We start from the raw sequence: 15,448 nt of genomic DNA on the forward strand, positions 1-15,448 counted from the left end.
ACTGACCATCAGCAACATGAGAAAATCTGACGACGGGGAGTTCACGGTGGAGGTCAACAACAGAGTCCTTCCTGTCAGATTTAACGTTGTGGGGGTCAGGAAGCTGGACGACTACCCTGTTCAAATCACCGTGAGGCCGCAGGGCTGCAGCAGCCTGACCTCTAGGAAATGCACCCTGGTTTGTGGTGGAAAGTTTGAAGGTGCCGAACCCGTCCAGTACTTCTGGAAGAAAGGAAAAACGGGACAATGGAAGGAGGGGGAAAAGATGATCAGCATTTCTATTACCAAGAAGACTTCGAGTTTTCCACGCTATACCTGCAAAGTGAAGAATCTATTCAGCGAGAAGGAGAGCGACCCAAAAGCGAACCCCTTCAAGAAGGAACCCAGCAGCGGTCCGGTTCCGCTGCCTGCGATTCTGCTTGTGGCCGTTTTAGCAATTGGAGCAGCAGTTATTGTTTGACTTATCAAGAAGCCGCCATTTGTTCAAAAATCCTTTTGGTTTACATGGTGAAAAAATAAAAAATAAAAAAATTAATTACAAGAATACTTTATTTCGCCCACAAGGTAAATAATAAGTTATGCAGTAGAAGTTGTTAAACATCATGGATGTAAACACTTAAATATTATTTGGGGAAATTGTAGTCAACCATTTTACAGAAGAGTTATGTTTTAAATACAATTTTTTATGAACTGTGCGATGCCGTGAGATCTCTGGTGAAGCCAGCTGGCCGAAGTCTGGGAGAAAACTAACTACAAACCATAAATAAGACTAATTCCTGTCGTCTTCTTTGTGGTTTTCGCTAGTAGTAACGTCCAGCTGGTGATCACCTGACTCGCTTCAGAAAAAGTATTTCTATTGCAGTTGTGCAAATATATTCATTTGGATACCGTAAACACCCTAATCCTAGCGCATTTTCTTTCTTTTTTCTGTTATCAAAAAAATCTTTTCCCCGAAATTGGCTTGTTTCCATTAAGTGAATTATTTTTGCAACAACAATTTGCTCAGTTCTATTGTTAACGCAGCTTAACAGGATGCTGTCCATAATTTCCTTGATTTTGCGTAAAGTCTCTGTAATGCATGTCTGACTGGCGCCTCTGTCAGTATCCAGAGTTAAAACAACAGTAATAAGCGTCTCATTTATTTTTGTGTTGGACCGGAAATGCCAGTATCCTGTGCTACTCTTGTATTCATTTGTTTTTCCACTGCTCTGTAACTTGCTTTCTTGAATAAATTTCGTTTCGTCACTCACGCTGAACTGAAGCGAACTCGGACATTAAGGCAGGGCACACTCTTGATTTGGCTCACATCGGTTTCAGACGCAACATATTGCGCTAAAACTGCACAAACATTCAAGTAAAACAAACAAACAAAATCATTTAAGTTAGCATATCAGTTTGATTTCTTAGCTGTGTTGCTGTCCGAAGCTTTAGAATACATTCAAATGAAAGTATAGATTTACGGGGAAGTGAACCCGGAAGTTAAAGAAGCCAACCATCTTGCTCGTGCAGCTCATCTTTGTGCTGCGATGCTAGCTTGGCTAGCAGCCAGCTCGGCTCGGCCTCGGTGGCATGGATATAGAGACTGCTTTCCACACGGTTGGAGAGTTTGGGCCGTACCAGAAGCGGGCGGTCACCGTGCTGGTTCTGGCGCAGGTTTGTCACCTTTAAATATTTATATTTTAACCGATTAAATAGAAAAAAAACAGACAGGAAACTGTCTGCTAGCACTAGCTGCAGCGCTACGTGGCTTTCAGAATGAGCCCAAAACAACAACAAACATCCAAATATTGACCCTGGTGTGAAAATGAATCTTCCATAAATACTTCAGACTGTTGGCGACTTTACCACAAACCTATAAGGTCGTGTAGGTTATAAGAATGGGTCAATTTATTCTAAGTGTCCGTTTTATGAACGTTTCAGTCTAAAATGTGACCTTATGAAGGTAAATGAAACCGATTTAAAGCTTTATTACCAGCAGAACAGTTTAATTTCAGTCAAGAAGATCTGAGTCATGTAACAACCTAAGAACAGTTTGTATTAAGGCTCAGTGTCTTAAATTAAAAAGCATAAAATTCTGGAAGAAAACTGGTTCTGTTGGTATGATGTTGATGCAGTGAGCAGTCAGTGTTGCAATCAATCTGATGAAGCCTCTGACTGAAGAAAGTGGCAAGCACTGCTTTTGCTGCTTGTCTTTAAATCTCCGTGTTGTTGGAGTATGTTCTGGTTTTCTGTGTTTCAGGTCTACATGGCCTGCCAGTCCATGCTGATCGTTCTGGTCGGATACACACCAGAGTATCGGGTCGAGAAGCAGGACGGTGGTTCGTCCGGCCACCGGGAGCTGCAGCAGCACGTCATCTTCACGGAGGATGTGGACTCCATCGTCACGGAGGTCTGGAAAGCCGAACGTCCACAGACAGGAAGTAAAACACTGAGGCTTTAACGGGTTTCCTCCTGTCCCTGTGCGCCTCAGTGGGTCCTCATCAGACAGCAGGCCTATAAGGTCAGCCTGGCCGGGTCGCTGTTCTTCACCGGGCTGCTGGTGGGGAATGTCGTCTTCGGGCCGCTCTCTGATCGGATCGGACGGAGGCCCGTCTACCTGACAGGTGAGGGGAAACGGGGATCCAGTTGGTTTTCCTTCAGTGTGACCAGCAGGATCAGGGTTGCCTGTTGCTTTACCGTTGCCTGAGGTTGTTGCGTTGCTCCCAACCTGCAACAGCCTGCAACGCTGTATCCCAGTGTGTCAGGAATCAGCCTGAAGGTTCAATGAATTCCTGCAGGAATAAACAAGCAGATGGGATCAGAGGTGGAGGAGTTTCACTCGGAGAGCTTTAATCATCACATAGCTGGGATGTTTTACTCCAGCAGCACTCTGTGTAACCAGGAGGCTACGGCAGGCAGTTTTAGCATAAAATCTGCTTCACCACACTTATGTTCCAGATATCTGAAATTGGTTTATGACTAGATGTATTAATAATTAAGACAAGTCTAATTACATTCTGACTACTGTAAATGATTTATTATTAAGTTTAATGGAGGCTTTAATCCAAGACGTATACAATCAATTACTGACAATCTGAAGCATTTATTTCAGATATCAATAATTAAATTATGCGCCTCCTCCAGGCTCCGTTGGGTTCTCCTCCTCATGCTCCGCCCCCTTTGCCCCCCAGGTCTGTTCTTCGAGGTGATGTTCGGCTACCTCACCGCCCTGGCGCCCAGCTACGAGGTCTTCGCCGCCTCTCGGCTCCTGGTGGGGCTGATGAACGGCGGCATCGGTCTCGTCTGCTTCGTCCTCACCCAGGAGTACGTGGGGAAGTCCTACTGGGCCATGACCGGTACGGCGCCGCTGACCCGCTCGCTCGCCTTCTGCCTGGACTCTGTTAGCTGCAGCTGCTTGTCTCTGCAGGGACGCTGACCAGCATGATCTTCGCCGTCGGCATTGCTCTGTTCGGAGCGCTGGGCTACTTCGTCCGGCCCTGGAGGACTCTGGCCACGGTGGCCAACTCCTCCGGCGTCCTGTTCTTTCTGCTCTCTGTGTGAGTAGAAACTCAGCTGCATAATGGTTTAATTTCCCTTTGGGATTAATAAAGTATTTTTGAATTTGAAATGTCAACTTCCTTTCATAATAAGCTAAGAATTTATGAAGCTAAGCTAGTATTTTGAGTAAAATCTGAAATTTTTACTTTAAAAGTCTAAGGTTAGCATGAAGTTCAAACTATTACGCAAAATTCACATTTGTAAATTTTTGTACTTCCATTTGGGTCTGAACTGTTTCTAAAAACATCCCAAGCGCTTAAAAAATCACCAAGGCAATAATTTAATGTTTTTTTGGTGTCTGGATAAATGATCAAACCTACAACCCCAGAATAGCTACACCTGTTACCTAGCAACCCAGACTGAGCTCCAGCATGTTTGGTCAGCTGGGTTTACTGCTGTACAATGGCTGCTGAAAACGAGAAGTGTTTTGTTGTTGACTTGGCATCCAAAAACAATTTGCTGCAGGTTCTACTGATGCTTTTCAGAGATATATGGTTGTATAATTGCACATCTGTTTGGGGATATTTTCACTTACAAGTGTAAACGTTGAGCTGGGGGCGTGGCCAGCAGCAGGTTATGTGGATTTAAAGTGACAGAGACCCCTAAACAGCTCAAAATAGGCAGAACTGAGCAGATAAAAACCTGACTATCTAAGAATAATTTTGTATAAAAATTGAAATCCTAATCTGTTCAAGGAGGCATAATGGGTCACCTGGAAGTCCTTGTAAAGTCCTGACAGAGCTCTGAACCAAATCAAAAGATCCTTTCTATAAAACAAGGAAGTGAACCTGAAAGAGGAACATCTGCAGAGTTTATAAACCACAAAGTTTTTGTTCTGACCTTCAGTGAGTCATGAATGACGGCAGGGAGTGACTGAAGGTCTGAATCAGGCTGGGGAATTTATCAAATCTGTTTTGGTTTCTGTTTAAAACTCAATCATAAACTCATGAGGAGGAGGAGGAAATCCTCTGCAGGTAGTGGAACTGATCTGGGCTTTCCTCAACAACGTGAGAGTTCCCCAAACTAAACACTAACAGAGAGAGAGAAAGTGTTGGTCGCTGCAGCTTCAGATCTGGAGTAGAAAGCAGCTGAAACACTTCTCCTTAAAAAGTACAACTCTGGAGGAGCAGATTTCTGAGATCCTCAGAGGTGAGATGAGCTTCTCTGAAGGTTTGATCTTCCTTCAGAAATAATTAGCTAAATTGTTTCTGAGTTAATCCTGATTATGATTTATTTATCTATAGTCGTCGTCTTAAAGTCTCTGCAGAAACCAGAGCAACACTCTGGCTTCCTCTTTTCTATAAATAACGTTGAGGTTGATCAGTACAGGACGAAGGTTGGAGATTAAAGTCCAGGAAGCTGAAGTTTCTTTCAGCCATGTTTGAAACATCAGCATTAAAATGTGTTTCTGGGGCGTGCCGTGGTGGCGTAGCGGTTAGCTCGACCCATATTTGGAGGCCTTCAGTCCTCGACGCGGCCGTCGCAGGTTCGACTCCCGGACCCGACGACATTTGCCGCATGTCTTCCTTCCTCTCCTTCACTGTTTCCTGTCAGCCTACTATCATATAGTATATAGTATTTCACTAGAGCCCACAAAAGACCCCCTGGAGGGGTAAAAAAATAAATAAAATGTGTTTCTGGGTTAATTTCATTTGTAAAGTTTATTTGTGCTGCATGTTGAGGTGTCAGAGGAGATGAAACATGCCTGCATGAAAATAAAGTCTGATTAAACGGAGATGAAGCTGCTGCAGCTGAGAAGATAAACTGATGTGTGAAACAAACATGTTTGGTTTCAGCTCTGATCTGTTTTTATCACAGATATTCAGAGGAGACGACCTCACAACTCAGTTCAGTTCAAAAATACTTCAGATTAAATGTAACTTAATAAAAAGCTTTCAAAAGTATTCATACCCCTTTAATTTTTCTATATTTTGTCACATTACAACCATAAATATATTTAATTGGAATTTAATGTGACAGACCAACACAAAGTGTAATACGACTGTGAAATAGAAAGAAAATTATATGATTCAAAACATTTTTTACAAATAAAACAATGAATAAAAACTGAAAGACAAAATATGGAAAAGTTTAGTGGGTTTGAATAGTTTTGCCTGCCATTGTATCGTCAGAAAATCGACAAACGGTGATGCTGTGAGATTTTTTCATAGAATAAAACCTGCAGATGAAAAATCTGTTGTTGCTGATTAGTGCGTCCCGTCTGTGTTTTCCTGCAGAACTCTTCCAGAATCTCCTCGCTGGCTTTATTCTCAGGGACAGACGGAGCGAGCCGAAGAGGTAAGGACACTTGCAGACGCATTGTGACATCACTTCCTGCACACACATCCTGACATCACTTCCTCTGCACTAATCTCAGAGACATTGTCGTTATTTCGACATTTCCTCATTCTAAAAAAGAGCTGAGAGAATGAGGAGCGGTTATTGTTCCCAACTGTGTTTGAATGCAACACTGGAAGTTCCAACATGGCCGCTGATACCTCAGAACCCGGCTACTGGATCACAGTGGTTTTGAAGGTGGGTGGGGAGTTTCCTGTGAGTTTTGTGGTTTTGGTCTGTGGCTGAAGCTGACTGCAGTAATCTGAGGGAGTGATGTCACTTCCTGTTTGAGACAAATTCAGCTCTGATGGGATAATCTGTCAGTCCTGAGGAGAGGCGCCAGACATTCTTTACGCCTTCTGAGGGTCTGTCGGTGGATTCCAGATTTAACTGCACTCTTTTTAATGATAACATTAGAAATCATCAAACTGGAGCAGTTTAACTTCTGATCCAACAAACTAAAACTCCCACAATGCATCTGTTTGCTTTTTTCTGTCTTATTGAGCCAAACGTGGCAGCAGCAGCTGCAGCAGAGGGCGCGGCGTTGCAGCAAACCTCCCTGATGTTCATCCGAGTCTCCGGACTGCTCAGCTGATTCACTCAGTTCATATTGATTTATGCTGATCATCTCTGCAAGATAAAAACAATTAAATACATTCAGAAACACGAGTTTCTAAATTTCGTTTTCTTTCCAGTTAAATTTTCTTATATATTCATCAATTTGTTACACATTTCTTATTTAGTTTTTAACTTTTCCCCTATTTAGCTATCCATTCTATAATTTCTGATGTATTTGTTTAGTTTTGTTTTCTTTATTTAGTTCTCTTTAGCTTTATTTGCATATTAAATTTCTTTGTTCTTTTTCTTATTATATTTATTAAAAATAAAATTTCTCTTCTCATTTCTCTTAATATTTAATTTTCTTACATATTTTTTCTTTAATTATTTAGCTATTATTTAATTTATTTAGAACAGGCTGGATCAGTGATCAAAACGAGACGGGACGTTTCTCCCTGGATGATTTGGGTTCAGCGGTTCCGTCCAGAGTAAAACTAAAAACAGTCTCTGAGGTTTTATAGGCGGATAAAGTTGATCTCAGATTTCATTTCCTCTTCAGGACGAACCCGATGACTCTGCAGGTTTCTTGTTTTTACAGCTTTTCTGACTGAATTTAAACATGTTTCTGTTTGTAATGTGAGGTTCTGCGCTACATGGCGGTGAGGAACGGCAGCAACGCCACCAACCTGGTTCTGCAGCGGGTCGGCGCCGCCAAGCCCGGCGGCCCGGTGAGCAGGCGGGGCGGCGTCCTGCAGCTGGCGGTCCATCCGGTCCTGCGCCTCCGGACGATGGTGCTCATGTACGTGTGGTGAGTATCGGACCGCCGGTTCTGTTGGGCCGTTTTAACCCTCAGTCCAGATAAATGAACCTCTGATCTGGAACTGAGACAAGTTTTAGTTTTTGATTCAGGAAATCTGTTTTTATCTCTAAAGACAATATTTTAGTTTTACTTTATAAAATTATGACTTTCTCTTATTATTATGATTTTTTTAAATTACTTAAGGAGTTTATTCTTATTACTTTTTCTTCTGTTACTATTTTTGTTTATTTCTCGTATTATTGAGACTTTATTGTAATAATATGAGTTTAGTCTTGAATCAGTCGTATTTTATTCTGGTAATATGACTTTATCCTAATTACTTTTTACTTTATTTTTTATAATACGACTTCATTCCTGTATAATTGAGACAAATCTTTCTGCAGTAATGTGACTTTAGGCTCCTAAGTTTCTTTTTTTCTCAGCCTGGCATTAATGCTTCGTAAATGTTCGTTTTTCATTTATAAATTCATTTATTTTCCAACATGCCTCCAGTTTCTTCTCTTCTTGCTGCTGTTTTCTAGCAGATGGTTGGACTGAAACGTCTTGTTAGGGTTGATCTCAATGACATCATCTGCTGTATGACATGATGTCAGCAGGGTGTGGATCTAAAAGCTAAATGTCCTTTGAGACGAGCAGAGTTCGTATTTTCAGCCTGGTCAAAAACACGACAGCGAACGTTTTTCTTTAGCGTTGATTTTCTTCCAGCTCCATCTGAGCTCAATGTTCCTGATCTGATAGTAAAAGCTGGAACTGAGACCCATTCAGCAGATCTCAGGTTACGCCTCAGACTCTACCTGTGTGTGTGTGTGTGTGTGTGTGTGTGTGTGTGTGTACGTGCTGCAGGTACTGCTGCAGTCTGGTGTATTACGGCCTCACCCTGGGAGCCAGCGCCACGTCGGGGAGTCGCTTCGTTAACGTGGCCATGTACGGCCTGGTGGAGCTGCCGGCCTATCCGCTCTGCATCTACTTCATCAATAAGAGCTGGTGAGAGGCCGACACGCCTGCAGGCTCCGGTCGCAACCGGACCGGCGCCTGCAGCCAGAGCCCTCCAGGGCTCCAGGAGCAGCAGACGGTTCCTCTGCTGCTCCTGCTGCTGATCTGCTGCTGGTTTCCTGTTTCCAGGGCCGGCAGGAGGAAGAGCATGTCCAGCTTCCTGTTCCTGGCCGGCTCCGCCTGCCTCTGCACCACGCTCATCCCAGAGAACTCAGGTGAGGTTCCGGTTCCTGCTGCTGCAGGTGGACACGGCTCAGACCTCCTCAGGTCTGAAGATGATGATGAAGTGGAGAGAGGGCCATCTGAGGTCCAGGATGTTGGTTCCTCTTAATAAATTATTCAGAAGCCGACAGAAACTTCCTGTCATCAGACGTTCGTTTAGCTTCTGTCAGCTCTGTGTGATCTTCCTCTCTTACTGCTTTCCTTTTTTCATTATTACTCCTTTTTTCTTTATCCATCATTCCCTCCTTCCCTTTTATTCCTTCCTTCTTGCCTTTGATTAGTAATAAATGTAACATTGGTAAACACGTTTGTGTGATTTTGATGTAATGTTTGTTGCTTGTTCATAACTGGTGACTGAATGATGTTTTTATCATGTAAAGTTCTTTGACCTGAATTGTTGCTGAAATGTGACGTACAAATAAACTTGACATCTTTTCTTCCTCTCCTTCCATCCCTCCTTCCTCCTTTCCTTCCTCCTCTCAGGGTCTCTGCTGAGCATCACGTCTCTGGCTCTGCTGGGGAAGCTGATGGTCAGCGCTGCGTTCAACATCGCCTACGTTTACACCTCAGAGCTCTACCCGACTGTGATCAGGTGACCTGGAGGCGTTCAGCCACACCTGGGCTGGGTTTGGGTGGGGTCAGAGGTTAAACGAGCCGTTTGTGCTGCAGGAACGCCGGGCTGGGAGTGTGTTCCATGTCCTGCCGAGTCGGAGGAATCCTGGCGCCGTTTGTTCCCTCCATGGTGAGTTCTGGTCGGTTCTTCAGGGAAAACGAAGCCGATGTTTGATCCGGTTCTACTGCAGATCGTCTGCTTTTAGTTTCAGTATTTTGTTTTTTTAAGTCTGAAGAAAACCACTGAAGTGTTTCTTCCTCTTCGGTTTCTGTCATGCTTTCTGCTTCTCTGCACTGAAACTCCCAGTATAACAGGGTCAGGCTTTATACTGGGGCTGAACCTTTTCATACTGGGATGTGAGCTCAAAGTGAGAAATCCAGAACTCTTTGGACCTTGGTAGTAGAAACAGGATGTTGGACCGGGCTGAGCAGCCATTTTGAATCTTTGCTGCAGCACGTCAGATTGCATTCATTATTAAAATGCTGCAGAGGCTGCAGGAGGGGTCAGAGGTCATATAGTCTTTCTCTAAATCTATCTCTTCTTCTCTCTCGCCCTCTCTCTTCCTTCCTGTATCTTTCTCTCTCCATCTCTCTCTTTTTTCTCTCTCTCCTTGTACATCTCTATATTTTTCTTTCTCTAACTCTTTCTTTCTATCTCTGTCGCTCTAATTATCTCTTTCTCGCTCCCCTTCTCTCCATCTCTTTCTCTTTCTCTCTTTGTGATCTCTGTAATAAATGCGACTGATTGGATGTTGTCCAGCGTTTCTTGATGACCACGCCTTATTTTCAGTGACTGAAGCAGCAGGTTAATCATCAGTTTCCAGCAGTGGCAACATTGACTTCAGAGTTCAGAGGAAAGATGGTTTAATGACTCAACATCATAACAATGCTGCTATTGTTAGCATGCTAACACCAAGGATTTGGCTTACTGCATATTTGAGTTATTTAAATAACTGAACCGGATCTGACCTCCGACAGCCGATGTTTCCTTTAAGAAGCTGCTAAATAAAACAGCAGCAATGCTAATGCTTTGATATAGCTATTAAATAAAGTTATTAAAACGGGTAAAAAGGATTAGATGCTGATTTTATGGTTCAGAAAACCAGGAGATGCCTGTAAATAAACCCAAACATGTTTGTGTGACGGTGATTTTTCACTCAGTGGATTTGATTCAAGGGAAAATATAAAAATATACAAACGCGTCTTGCAGTAATGGAAAACTTTCTTAAACATTTCCACTTCTTAGACTTTCATAACATCCTTAAAATGGACCAGAGGAAGTTAGAAACTAAGTTCGTGATCGACCAGAGCTGAGGTTCCTCTTCCAGAGTCAAAACGCACTTTAATATTTATTTTTACAATCAGTTTACGTCTTCAGTTCCTCCACACAGCTCCACATCCAATGTTTCCAGCAACTCAGTGCAAAGAGTTATTTTCAGGTCATTTCCTCTGCTGTAGAGACATGAGCCCAGTCAGGTTGAACTTCGTCATTCCCCTCACAACATTCTGACTGCTGGTTTTAAATGAGAGGAGTGTGTTTGAGACCATGTAATCCAGCGGTTTCTCTCTGCTGCATTCTGACAGCCGCTTCACAGAGAACATAGTTCAGAACCGAACTCCTCCTTCCAGTCCGTTTCAGATTTTTCAGGGCGTTGGTCGTCTGAACTCCATCAAGTCATTTCATGACTCACCCGCTGGCCTCTGATGGAGTCTGACCGTCGTTCTGATTGGAAACATGGCTGTAGGAGGACAGCAGCGTGGGCTGCACCAGATAGAAAGCGTTTGGCTGCAGAGATGCCGAGTGGAAGCTGCCTGAACATGAATTTACGCTGCAGCTGCAGCTGCTACATGATTCTAGCTGAAAACTGAACCACAGTAACGTTTCTAGTGTCAGGACAGCGTCGTCATGGAGATGTTTATGTAAACAATCGACCACACCCTCCATCTGAAGCCGCTGCACTCGTCGACCTTTGCTCAGAGATAACCTTAACATCTCATTAAACTGCAGCACAATGTTTGACCTGAGGTGAAAAATCCCCAAGAATCTACCCATTTCAACAGAACCTCGGGACTTTCCGGTCCATTCGCACCCTGAGCATGTGACGACCCCTAGTGGCGCCTCTGAGAACTGCAGATATAAACAGTTTTATCCGTTTTTCACCTCAAAACTAAAAAACATAGAAAGATTTAACTTTGAGGAACCGAGACGCAGCAGTTGGGAATCACTGAAGTGAAATCAAACAAGTTGCCTGGATTGTTAGAAAATGATAGAAAGTCATGAAATATAAAGTTTTGACTGCTGTTGGCGACTCGTTAAAGATCTGCATGAACTGCTGCCTTCAGGGAAACGGTGATAAAGACCAAAAGCAGAATCTTTAGACAAAAGATTCACAGCTTCTAGATTTTCACTGTAAATATTTAGATTCAATCATTTTTTAGTCATCAGTCAAAAGTTTTTAGACAGTATTAGAAAAAACTTCTTCTATTTAAATGCAGTTTTCAGGTTTAAACTGGAAACGTGTAATTTATCCCGTAAAGGTCAAGAGTTTAAAGGTCAGGAGTTTAAAGGTCAGTGTATTTTTGTCCCTCAGGTGTTGCTGTAGTGAAACCGTCTCTGTGTTTCAGCGCGCGCTCCACGCCTCCATGCCCTTCACCGTGTTCTGCCTGAGCGGTTTGTCTGCAGGCTGCCTGGGCCTCCTGCTGCCCGAGACCCTGAACAGACCTGCAGCCGACACTCTGGAGGAGCTGAGCGGCCCGAGCGGCAGCCGGGTTCTGGAGAACAAGGTGATGCTGCAGATCCAGAACCCTTCAAATCGTCATCAGATTAAACACCCAGATTTTTATCTCCAGTGTCTCGTTTCTGTCTGCAGGCTCTGCTGTACGAAGAGGAGAAACTGAAATCAAACCACAAGTGAAGCTCTGGTCTTCGTTTCGGTCCAGAGGGAGTGGCCGCTTCAGAGCGGCGTACCGTCCCTTTAAGACGGGGAGTCTCCGGGTCGCCGCCTGCAGGGTTTTCCTCGGTTCCTCTCAGGTTTTTCTCTCCTGGCTTCAGTCCAGATGTTGCTGCCGCTGGCAGGAAGTGAAGCACAAACTTTAAACATTCCTGTGGCCAGAGAGCCAGGTCAAAGTTCACTGAACCCAGAAGCTGATGATCAGCTGGGAAACGTGATCTGCTGGGAGCAGAGCTTTAATCTGAGCCGGGACCGGGTCGTGGTTCTGATCCGTTAGAGAAACTTTCTTCGCTTTCAGTGAAAGCGGTGATGTAACACGGTTTAATGGCGGCTCAAGTGATGGATCAAGTGATGTTTCATATTTTCCATGAAACGTTTTATATGAATCAAGCTTCTACTGCCCCCTGGTGGCTGCCAGTGCAGGCCAGGAAGCCGAGCCGGACGGCATCAGATTATTTTTAAAAGCAGAGGTGATGCTGAGTCACTGGCTGCTTTGGCTTTTTCAGACGATCAGGAAGTGAAAGTGATCAGATCGAAGCCGCAGCAGAAAGTTTCATGATCACATGTAGATCTAATCTGACCTGTTTACACGTTGAAATCGAGTTTTTCACAGCTTCCTGAACTCCAGTGGATGTTTTTCTACCTGAAATCATTTTGAACTGAAGGAGAAACTGTGGTTGGTAATAACTGTGCCTCTCTGATGTTTAACAGCCATAATGAGAACCAGACACTCAAAAACACCAAATATCACCAAGGATTTCTGTCTGGTTTCTGGTCCAAACGTCTCACTGGAAATCAGACAAAACTAACTTACACGTACATTTTCAGCAAGATATTGATAGTTTTAAACTGAATGACAGACATTTTCTGACACGTTAGAAGTGAAATACTCAGCTGGTGTTTTTCATCAGTATTAAGAAATTGTTTCCTTAAATCAATCTCCTATATTACATTGGAAAGTTACTTTAATCATATTTCAAGTGCACTAAGATATTTACACAAGAACTAGACAGAAATACTTGGTAATATTTTGTTTTTGCTGCGTTCATGTTTATCATCAAACATCGACCAATAATAGATTTATTTACTTCCTGTTTACTTCCTGATATTCCATAAAACGTCACTTTTCCCAGCCAGATTTCAGACCAACATCAGGTTCAGGGTTCAAACTATCTGAGTTTTTCTACTGATTAAATCCTAAAATTGGAATAAAAACCTTTAATTTTTGATAAAAGCCTCTAAAGAAGAATTCCTGGTTCATGTTGCAGCGTCTTTAACTCTCCTAGGTCAGAAAATCTCTGCACTTTAAATCTGCACATTTATGGGACCAATCCTAAATATTTTAATTTGATTTAAAAGTTAGTTTTGTAGTAAATTCTGATATATTTTGACATGTTAAATCCTGTTTTTTTTCCAGTAATAATGGATGTAAAATGAGTCGGATTAATGTTCATTTTAATGATAATTATGGATATTTTAAAGGGATCAAAGCTCCTGGACTAAAAACACTACAACATTCCTGGAAGCCTTTTGTTTACTCTGTAAATACTGAGATGAATATAACGTTACTAAATGGATGTTATTGTATTTACAGGAATCTTTGGTTTAACTTTGAGTAAAAATATGAATTTTCTCTTCCTTTGTTCTTCTTTTCTGTCTTTGTGGTTTAATGAGCAGAAAAATCTTCATCAGTTTAAAACTAGATAATTTCTCTGCCTTAGATGAATCAACACTCATCTAAACCTCTGAAGCACGGTGAAGCAGGTGTCATGCTGTGGGAATCTCTGATCCTGAGGTTTGTGGTTTGAGGTCAGTGGGCCGAACCGGACCAGTAAGGAGAGCTGGGTAAACACGATGGATGCATTTTAACTGGTACCAGAAGTGGGTCGACTCCTTCCATCATTGATGGATTAACGAGAAGACAAAACTAAAAAGATTTTACAATAAATGTTGAAGAAAAATATAGATATTGATGTTTATTTGTTCAGCCTGAAACAAAACATTACAAATCTGCAAAAATCCTTTCCGATTTTCACAATTGCGGTGTTTCCATTAAAAAAATGTAAATGAAATAATGAGAATAAGTTTAACCGAATAAACGACCAGCTCACTGTTATGCAAAAACCTCAGGCAGTAGAAATGAAGATTTCTCTGGAGGTTAATATCCAGATAAATGGAAATGAAACGACTCGGAGCGGTGGCATGCAGCTCACCCTGACTGGACGACTAACAGGAAGAGAAGTTAGCAGAACAACGTTGTGAAAAGGGAAACAAGAAGAAGACAAAAAAGACTAAAGTATGTTTTTATGTCTCTTGGTAATGTTGATCAAAACTACTGATCTTTAAAAAGTCTGACTGCTAATTCTGATTTTAGCTGATATAAATTGTTTTGTTACCTGTAGCTAAGGACAGTGGTTCTTAGAGCCCTCCTGGTTCTGTTGGGTCTCAGTCTGTTCAGATATTCAGTAAGAAGTTTCTTTCTTCTTCCTACTCCTTTTCAAACATGTTGAGATTACTGTGGTACAAAAATGCCTTTAGCATTCCTTGTTCTTGTGCATGATTTCATACCATCATCTTCAAAATAAAGTTTCATTTCATTCTTCAGATCTTTTGACCATCTGAATAAACTGTAAGTTTGTTTTGTTTCCTACTTGAATTTTGTCTTCAGGAACTTTCCTGCTTGTTTCTCTGATGTTTGGAGAAAATGTTCACTTCTGATTTCAGATCAACGTTTCATTTCTTGTTGGAGATTAATCTACAGGATTATTGATGAACAGGAATCAAACATCACGATGATCAGCTGATGATTCTTTGGTTTCTCTGAACAAACTTTTTGTCCACCATTAAAGTCAGACGCAACAGCTTCCAGCTGTTTCCTGTTAGTACTTTCAAAATAAAATATTAACGTTAAAATCTGTTTGATTCAGTCAGATTATTAAATTGTTACTCTTGGTTGGATAATCGACTTTAGAGTCTGATTATGAAATAAAATAGTTCCTGCTGTTCAGTCAGTGAATCAGTGAATGTAAAAGTGTCTCCGTGTCTCCATCTAGTGGCCTGACAGTAGAAGTGCAGCAGCTGATGCAGCTTCCTCTGACTGCATTCAACTGACACTGACATGAAGCAGAGAAGAAGAGCCAATCAGAGGAGCAGCTGATCTTTTTCCAGCTCTAATGATGTAAAGGATGATCAGAGCTGATCAATGATGTGTGTTTCCTCTGCAGGTGAAGGTAGAAAGTGTGTGTGAGCTGAAGTGAATTCAGCAGCATGGATCAGTGTGAAGATGAGAGCCAGAGCAAAGGTCAGAGGTGAGGTCACCATCTCTAAGTGTCCACAGCCCTTTTCACACAGCGTTCACACTGGATCAGGGCCAAACAGACGTGGTGATGAAGCTGCTGCTCCTCTTTGCTGCTTCATC

The 15,448-nt window shown here is 42.4% G+C and overlaps 1 protein-coding gene across 2 annotated transcripts; it reads left to right on the top strand.

Annotated features, from left to right (window-relative positions):
- Window positions 1-1,502: 1,502 nt before the first annotated feature.
- LOC116712917 (solute carrier family 22 member 15-like) lies at window positions 1,503-13,668 on the top strand. Of its 2 annotated transcripts, XM_032552809.1 has the most exons (13): window positions 1,504-1,653; window positions 2,240-2,389; window positions 2,471-2,603; window positions 3,171-3,335; window positions 3,407-3,536; window positions 5,775-5,835; window positions 7,074-7,240; window positions 8,096-8,236; window positions 8,375-8,460; window positions 8,951-9,059; window positions 9,137-9,209; window positions 11,705-11,863; window positions 11,950-13,668. In XM_032552809.1, exons 1-13 carry the CDS (start codon window positions 1,570-1,572, stop codon window positions 11,992-11,994), a joined length of 1,503 nt encoding a protein of 500 aa, XP_032408700.1. In that variant the 5' UTR covers window positions 1,504-1,569; the 3' UTR covers window positions 11,995-13,668. The 2 variants fall into 2 exon arrangements, with proteins under 2 accessions (XP_032408701.1, XP_032408700.1); XM_032552810.1 differs by lacking the exon at window positions 11,950-13,668 and having other exon boundaries at window positions 1,503-1,653; window positions 11,671-11,770.
- The last annotated feature ends 1,780 nt before the right edge of the window (window positions 13,669-15,448 follow it).

The sequence above is a fragment of the Xiphophorus hellerii genome, chromosome 22 (genome assembly GCF_003331165.1).
Source record: "Xiphophorus hellerii strain 12219 chromosome 22, Xiphophorus_hellerii-4.1, whole genome shotgun sequence".
Classification (NCBI taxonomy): Eukaryota; Metazoa; Chordata; class Actinopteri; order Cyprinodontiformes; family Poeciliidae; genus Xiphophorus; species Xiphophorus hellerii.